The sequence below is a fragment of the Crassostrea angulata genome, chromosome 3 (assembly GCF_025612915.1).
Source record: "Crassostrea angulata isolate pt1a10 chromosome 3, ASM2561291v2, whole genome shotgun sequence".
NCBI lineage: Eukaryota > Metazoa > Mollusca > Bivalvia > Ostreida > Ostreidae > Magallana > Magallana angulata.
The window spans coordinates 39,386,403-39,395,047 of record NC_069113.1 but is presented as its reverse complement, the minus strand read 5'-3'; the positions used below and the strand labels follow the sequence as shown (position 1 = coordinate 39,395,047).

At 33.0% G+C, this 8,645-nt stretch overlaps 2 protein-coding genes across 2 annotated transcripts; one reads left to right on the top strand and one right to left on the bottom strand.

Annotated features, from left to right (window-relative positions):
• Positions 1-853: 853 nt before the first annotated feature.
• Positions 854-3,686, bottom strand: LOC128175032 (uncharacterized). Its single transcript, XM_052840406.1, has 3 exons — positions 3,410-3,686; positions 1,668-1,780; positions 854-1,101 (listed from the first exon to the last, which is right to left on the bottom strand). The coding sequence occupies exons 1-3, from the start codon at positions 3,588-3,590 to the stop codon at positions 1,087-1,089; spliced, it is 309 nt and encodes a 102-aa protein (XP_052696366.1). The 5' UTR covers positions 3,591-3,686; the 3' UTR covers positions 854-1,086.
• Positions 3,687-3,864: 178 nt separating this feature from the next.
• Positions 3,865-6,572, top strand: LOC128175031 (ribonuclease H2 subunit C-like). Its single transcript, XM_052840405.1, has 4 exons — positions 3,865-4,076; positions 5,198-5,269; positions 5,971-6,134; positions 6,489-6,572. The coding sequence occupies exons 1-4, from the start codon at positions 3,929-3,931 to the stop codon at positions 6,546-6,548; spliced, it is 444 nt and encodes a 147-aa protein (XP_052696365.1). The 5' UTR covers positions 3,865-3,928; the 3' UTR covers positions 6,549-6,572.
• The last annotated feature ends 2,073 nt before the right edge of the window (positions 6,573-8,645 follow it).

The window sequence follows — 8,645 nt, the reverse complement described above, 5'->3', positions numbered from 1 at the left end:
CAAACTGTTGCATTGCGCGTTCGTTGTTTACTTGCCTTGACTGACTGTCTATTATGACGTCACCTTGTTTTGGAGTCGCGAAGAATTATTTACGTCACCGTTTACGAATCAACAAATCAGAGGCGATTATTTGAAATAGAGGGAATGTTCTCTAGATATTATTCCTAGCCGGTCAATATCTAAAAAATATTGACTGGTCAATATTTTTCGGACGAGCTGATATTACAATTATTGACTATTCGTCTATATAGAGTTATATAATGAGAATATACTTCTGAATATAACAATAAAAAATGTTACATGCGCGAAAATTATGCGCGTACGGTTCGCTGTAGAATTCACGTTATTCCTATATAAAAGCAGTAAAATTTTCTTAAAAATTTTCAGTATAACAAAATAAATAGTGCCTGTTTGGGAGGATAACAGTTGAAATTGACACCCCTCGAAAACCATTGTCAACCTCCGCTTCGCGTCGGTTGACAGTGGTTTTCTCGGGGTGTCAATTTCAACTGTTACCCTTCCAAACAGGCACTATTTATATAATGGTTGCTCAGAAATAGAGTGGACTGAAATCCTTTTAAAATCACAGCAATAGATCAAATACAAGAGCATGAAGGATCTAATTTTAATTAGATTGACACTGTAGTAAACACAACTTTTCTTATAACACACTGACATTGAGTATGATTTGAATGAAAGTTCTTCACTTTCTTTGAACTCAGTTTTTTTTTTAAATTCATCTTACAATCTAAACTAGTCAAGATTAATTCTCCAAAACTGGGTTGATGTATAAAATGGCAAAAAAATTGGATGGGGCAAAATATAAACATGTACCAGGGATATAAAATAACCATTTTAAGTGAAGTTACCATTTATTTCATTTTACATGGAATTTTATCTGGAAACATCTTCCAGTATTTGCATATATACAATTAAAACACTCAAACATTAAATTATACATGTACATAAAACACACACCAGTTTATGAATTATCATGCAAAATAAATAATTTTATCATCTATAAGAGTCTGTATCTCAGAATAAGCAGACATCCATTGTGTATATTTCAAAGAAGAACATGATGAGCTACAATTCCTCACCCTGAAAAGAGACGAAAAATATAGAAATTCAAATAGTTTTAAATATGATAACTTGATAAAATAGTAAGACTGTATAGAGTCTTGGTAGCTTACTGTTCGTGGATTTCTTCTGTACCAAATACATGTATTCAAAAATTCATATCAATTCCAATGACTGATATAAGCATTTGTAAATACAAATAGATATTCCTCCTATAATTGCATCCCTTTGAACCATATTTTTTTTTTTAAATGAATAAGAATATTGTCCCCCCCCCCCCCCCAAAAAAAAAATGAATTTGATTCCACAATAATCATCCTTCATGTGCAAGATTTTTGAATTTGTTTTGGAGATATATTTGCAATTATCGTTTAAACTACCAGTATATAAATGTGATGGTACCTGTATATTAAATAATTTTTTATTATTAAATGCAATTTCGTTCTTGTCCAAAAGTATTTTTAAAATACCCTACATTTTATTTGAAATTTGAAAGCCCTTCACATAAGATTGCTCTATGAGAAGTTTGTTAAAATTTTGCCTTGTGGTTCTAGAATTTAAATCTATTTTAATAACAAGAAATGTACCTTATTTTGTTGTGTTTTGTCCATTACTTCACCTCCAAACACTGTCCTAAAGTGAATTTTCTTCACCTCTCCACCACTTGAATTAGAGTACATAACTTTTCTGTATCCACTCACTGAAAGATAAAATTAATGTACAAAATTAAATAATCCAAGGATATGCACTAATAGCTGTGACATCTTGCAGGTTTTAGAGGGATTTTAGTCCACTCTACTTGGAGTAGACCACTCATCCTCAAAGGCAGTAATACATATGTATATAGACCCATGGGGCCCATGGGGCGGAACAATCAATCAATCATTCCCCCCCTGATACAATTTAAGGAACTAAAATTATTTTTTTTGGATATAAATTTGAGGGGAAGCTTTCAATAGGGCTGGGTATTTGGGGTGGGGGGGGGGGATTTTGTATTGCAATATATTGCTATATTTTCAAATGTACTGCATTATGTATTGCAATATTTTTTTTTAATCAAAATTTGATTTTTTTAAATGTTGATAGACTGATAGATTAATATATATATAAAGATTTATATACATAATTTTTTTGCACTCTAAGCCTATTTAAAATAAAGAATCAAACACTGTTAATTCATAAACTGTTTGAATAAAAAAAAAATTGAAACATAACATGGTTTATCCTCTAGCAAAACTAGACCCAAGTACAGTAGTCAGTTAATTACTAGGTACATTTTGAACAATGCATTTTAGGCAGTCCATTGGTCTGGTGGAAAAAGAAAATAAAACATGCAATAATTAATGAATTTACAGTTACTATAGGATATGATTATTTGGACTGATTGTGTCAACCTTCAGGGAGACAAAATTCCAATTGCAAAAGGACCTACTTCAAATTCTTTACGAAGAAAATCAACAGGTCAACATTCTTTTGCTTTAGAGAGGCTCTTTGAGCAGTCACAATATCAAAACCTCCGACTTTCTTTTCATGTTTGGAACGATTGCATCAGCCATTTTAATTTAAATCAGAATTTTGGAATCCCGAGTCCGTAACGAAATTCAGAGCCTGATCAATTAACCTGGTTTTCCGGTATTGAAAAAATGTATTGCAATACGATATTTTTTGTCATCGTACTGCAATACACCGGAATACCGGTATTATTGCGCAGCCCTAGCTTTCAAGGTACACCCACTGCCCCTTAAATTTGCCACTGATGATAGAAACATTTATAGCACAACACCGTTAAAAGTTGCACTGCTGGTATTTTGCATATGATTTTCAATTGTTATTTATACACAGACTTTAACAAGTTGTTCGCAATTTAGATGAGGATTTGTCAAAACTTGTGGTTGGTCGTATTTTCTTCAGAGGTAAAAGAAGCGAAACAGACCATAGGTTTCCAACTATGATTTCACACAAGTACCTTTGCCAAACAAATTAACTCAAATGGCAGATAGATCCAGACTAGAGATCCAGGGGACCCAGGTTGGAATCTGGCCCATCATTATTTCCCCCATCCATTATATTACTCAATGGACATTGATGTTGATGACAATAAAATTTTCATATTTATATTCATATTCAAAAGATCACACCTACAGTGGTAATCGATTGATCAGGTAACTTATTAAGTTTGAAGCTGAAATGTGTTTGGTGATCTTCAAGTACTTTCAGTGCTTTGATTTACGGAACATCTCGAATTTCCTCTGATATCTTACCCATTATTTATACTTTGATTTTGTAATATAATTTAAAGATTCAAGATGAAAATTCTTTCAGTACTTACGTTTGTCAATTTCGCTCTCAGGGACACCCTCTCGCCGTAGTTCAGCCTGACCCTTAGCACTCACTGCGTTGTAATATGTCACTCCAAGATAGTGCCACGCACAAAAACCAAGAAATAAAAGCGCTCCGTTCTTGGCAAATACGGGTATTTTAATTCCCTTCCTTTCAAATCGTTGTTTCATTCTACACCTCAAAGAATCAAGATACTACAGTACGACATCATAACATTCATCGAAAAGGTGTTAAATGTGTAAGGTGCATTTAGTTTCATACTTGCTAATACACCGGTATTATTGTTCATCAGGGACGTACATTAATGTAACCAGAATGAAAGATTTTTTAATTCTTTATGTACTGTAATAATTCGTAACAGATAAAAAGAAACTAACAGAAGAAAGTAAAGAGCTATTGCATGAGAAAAATGTACACTGATTCATTATAGAAAAATCGTTAGACGACGTCTAGAAATGACGCATCGAACGAACCGTCATCAGAAAAACAAACTAAATACCGCGGGAAGATGAATTTGGAGAAAATTACTGTAGAATCTGCAAAGAAAGACTCATCGGTGCATTTCTTTCCATGTGAGATCAAGTACAATGGGGAAGCTGAAGTAGATCGGTATTTCAACACCTCAATAAAGGGGTGTAAAAGAGAAGATGGCGAAGGTATATAAATATAGCTTCTGTACAACCACAGTATAATATACTATATACATCATGGTGCATGCTTTCAATCAACAATCCACATGATCATCATGATTAACAATGTCAGCATCCAATTTCATTTGAATCAACAAGATAAATAGGTGAATAGTAGCTGCAGCAGGTCCGTAGCTCTGAAAAAAAATTCGGATGGACGACCTGGGAGCTTGCTATGTGAAAATATTTGCACATATTGTATGTTTTTTAGTGGTTTTTATGAGACTTTGGTATATAATATTATTGTACATTATCATATCATTATGCCTCCTTCGAAGAAGGAAGGGCATACTGCTTTGCTGCTGTCCGTCTGACGGTCAGTCGGTTGGTCCGATCCACTAACAGTTTAATTCTGTTCATTTCTTCGCAGAGGTTGCATGTACTGAAATGAAATTGGTATACAGATTTATTATAATAATATCTAGGTGAAGTTCGATTTTGGGTTTTGATTGAGCAATTTTAATGAAAATGATAACTCTAAAATAGACAATAAATTGAAGGAATCTTATACTATTTTTGTTCTGTATTGGCCTCTAGCAGCAATTCTTGCCAAGTAACCTAATTAACATTCCTCCCAAAATGACATAACAATGCCCTACCTGGTGAGAAATGGCACTTGGCGAGAATTGATCTTAATTAGGCCAGTACTGTTACTTGATCAGTTATAATATGGGTTCAAAACGTGCATACTTTTCCGCAATATATATCATCTAAGTTGCATCCTCCCAAGACACCCATGGCCAGATCAAGACTTATAAAATAGGTATTATAGTTTATAACTCCATGAGACACCAAAATCAGCCCATTGGTAAGGATCAATATTGCTGAGGACTCGATCTAATTAAAATCAGCTGTTCTAATACATGTAATATGCTGCATAAATAAACGGAAGCATATCAGAACAGCTGATTTTAATCAAATGTTGGTCAAGGGCCGTCAGGCTGCATGATATGGAAAAGGGCATGTCCTAATTATAATAATTATCACTTAAATGTTCTGAAAGGGTTGTAATACAGTTGTAATGTACATTATGGACTAGTTATTGAATTGCATTGGCAAAAGAATTTAATTATCTTCTTTATTTTCAGAGATGTTAACAGCAACTTTTCGTGGTAGACCTTTAAATGGAAAGATGGAGAGAGTTCCCAGTGGATATACAGGTTTGTCTATGTAGAAATAAAGAGCAAACTGAATTACCGTACAAATGCAAAATGTTTATAGGGTGTGGTTTTCATGAAGCCTTTTAGAAACCTTACAGTCTGACATTTTTCGGTAGATACTCATTAGGAAATTTTATAACTATTAAAGTAATTTTTTCTAGAAAATAGGTCAAGTGGAGGAAATGGATTCCTTATCTAGCAGTAGTCAGTTGGTTATGTAATGGGGAATATGGATACCTTATTTAGTCACACTTGGCCATGTGAAGGGGAATATTGATTACTGTTTTTAAATAAGAAGCATATTTTGCATTGATTCCTACACAGGGGCCAAGCCCGTTTAAACATAACCTCAATGTAACCATAAATAAAGACCTTTCTTTATATATGGTTACATTGAAATTAATGTCAAAACGGGCTTGGTCCCTGTGGATTCCTAGCGAATAAAATTTCAAGTTTATCATCAGTGGCACTGTAGTAACTTTAAACTTCTGCATTCAAAGCTGAATTAATTCAAGAATATACCAAAAAAACATCTTTTAAAATTGCATCTTCACATAAGGATATTATATCCTTATGTGAAGATGCAATTTTATATTATAGTGATATACAATCTGATTATCAAAAGGATAAACAGCATTTTTCAGATGTTTGTTATTCAACTTTTACCTGCCCCTCACACTGAATAAAAGGTATGATTGCAGGTATTATCATGAAAGAGCAAAGGCGGCCATTTACTGAGGAAGAAGAGAGGACAGTGACGGTAACACACACATTTGATAAATTCCATTACTGGAATCTGGACAAGAAACCCTCTGCTGATGACAGGTTCTCTCAGATGTTGGACTGGGTCGAACTCTCAAAAACTGTAAGTGTGATGATTTATGGTAGGCTAGTTAAAATGATGTCAGGATATCTGCAAAAGATGAGACAAAGTAAAATTATTTGCATTTACTGAATTTTATCTGTATCTACATGTATATGTATGTGCAGCACTTAACTAGAATTAAGAGTCCTGTTGGATTCAAATTCCAGTCTGTTCTGTCTTGTTTTCTCCAGCACTATTACAGGTTTTATACTTGTTTGCATTATATGCTATACACGTTTAAATCCTTTGATAACATATGAATGAAGCTCCGAATGATGGGGCAACACATTTGTTGGCTATTCAGATACTTGTAATAGCACTTATAGCAGCTTATGTATACTCTTCATTTTGCAGTTGCACAGCCCCACTGAAGCTACAGTAACCAGTAGTCAAATAAGCAATGTTAGTATTTGACATTAAAAATTAATGAATATATAATTTGTTGTGTTGATATTTTACACAGATTACTTTTACGTATGATGTGGTCAAGTCAGTTGTGTTTCTAGTTCATTTCACATTCTTGATTTTGTGACCTTTAAATGATTGATTAATTAATTGATTTTATATCTTGGTTCATTGATCAAAGCCATTTCACAATTAAAGTTATATCTTAATATGTAGTGTAAACTCAAGATTTGGGTTAAAAAGTCTAATCTGGAGAACAAGGCGCTATATAATAAGTTCTGTAGTTAATTTGAATGAATTGCTAAAAATCTGTTCACTACCCTCTCTAGAAATGTCCAAGAGGAATATGTGTAACACCCCCTGTATCACTGGTGTTAAGCCGATATGCGTACCGTTTGGTACGCATATCATAAGATGGCGATGACCTCTGCAGGTTCGTAAGTTTACAGAACTCTTTATTTATTCAGATCGTTTTTCAGCAGGTAAAACATAAGTGTTTGAAGAGCTACTGAGTCTTCACATGTAGCAACCTATAAAATAAACCAAAAGTGCATATTAATTGATATTTTCTTCATTAATGAAAATCCCTATGATATGCATACCTACAAAAACAGATATACGTACCATAAAACAAATAAGAATTTCTGGATATGCGTACCATCAGTAAGATAAACGTACCACTAATACACAAATTAATTTGGTTTTTTTTTCAAGGGAATTGTATATTTGTAATTTATATAACTGTATTTCTTAAAAAAATTAAAACAACTTGTTAAATGAAAACTATAAATGAAAAAAAAAATATTTAAGAAAGAAATACTGGTGATTTAGATTACCTGATGTATAATCCAATGTATAAGTCCAAATTCAACATTCAAGTCTGAATGATACAGATATTTAGAGTCCTTCAATTTCTTTCTCAAAAAATAATATTCAAATTTTGAAGAACGAGTTTGTTTATAAATATAAAATTAGAAATACGAATGAATGAAACAATAAACAAATGAAAGAATATTATGTTTAAAATATTTTATCACTTAATGATGAATTCTGTTCAAATGATAAAGCATGAAACAAATACTCGGTGTATTTATCATTTTAAAACAATGGACAAAAAATAGATAGGATAACTTCTTTACAACTATTTGGATATTGTCTCCTTACATGGGATTCATCCATTATTGTTCCGAAAAAAAGTATTGCCAGAATCGTGGTTCTTGTTAAGCATATATCAAAACCGATTGAACTGAACGACCGAAAACAAGAGATCAATTAGTATGATATATATTGAAAAATTGAATGTTTATTTCCCGCTACTATAAGGTAATAATATATGTCTTAGTTCTCAACATACTGACGCTCTGGGGAAAACGATGATAAAACAATATAATACAAATGCATTCAACGTCTCAAAACCGCACAGTTCAATGAAAATAAGAAAAAACACAATATATAATAGGAGAGTAGCTGGTACCCATATCATCAAAATGTGGTACGTATATCCAAAAACATAAACATGCCGTAGGTACACATATCATAGGGATTTTCATTAATGAAGAAAATATCAATTAATATGCACTTTTGTTTTATTTTATAAGTTGCTACATGAAAAGACCCTGTAGCCCTTCAAACACTTATGTTTTACCCGCTGAAATACGATCTGAATAAATAAAAAGAGTTCTGTAAACTTACGAACCTGCAGAGGTCGTCGCCATCTTATGATATGCGTACCAAATGGTACGCATATCAGCTTAACACCAGTGTGTATGTGTCTCCTTGAGATAATTAATGTGGCATATTTAAGGTGTGACCTTGACCTTAGTAAACGACGTTAGGTCAGGGTCAAGACATGTCCTCAGGTCACAGGCAAACTTTGTATCAAGTATGAGCCTCTGATGTTATGGAACAGACATGAATATTGGAGAGACAAATATGCTGTTTACTACCTCCAACGAGAAAACTTTTTGAACAAAATAACCATTCCTCATGTAAGGTAATGCAAATTGAGCATGAGTAATTAGCGATATTTTGTCCTTTGTTATTAGAAAGTTACATACTGGTACTTTTATTCAGCAGGCATTCTAGAAAATAATGAACACTTTCATC

Excerpts from the sequence above, each read along its gene's own strand:
- LOC128175032 (XM_052840406.1), bottom strand. The coding sequence starts at position 3,590 with ATGAAACAACGATTTGAAAGGAAGGGAATTAAAATACCCGTATTTGCC. Across the intron at positions 1,781-3,409 it reads TGAGAGCGAAATTGACAAAC|TGAGTGGATACAGAAAAGTT; the intron begins GTAAGTACTGAA and ends TTTATCTTTCAG.
- LOC128175031 (XM_052840405.1), top strand. The coding sequence starts at position 3,929 with ATGAATTTGGAGAAAATTACTGTAGAATCTGCAAAGAAAGACTCATCG. Across the intron at positions 4,077-5,197 it reads TAAAAGAGAAGATGGCGAAG|AGATGTTAACAGCAACTTTT; the intron begins GTATATAAATAT and ends CTTTATTTTCAG. Across the intron at positions 5,270-5,970 it reads AGTTCCCAGTGGATATACAG|GTATTATCATGAAAGAGCAA; the intron begins GTTTGTCTATGT and ends GTATGATTGCAG.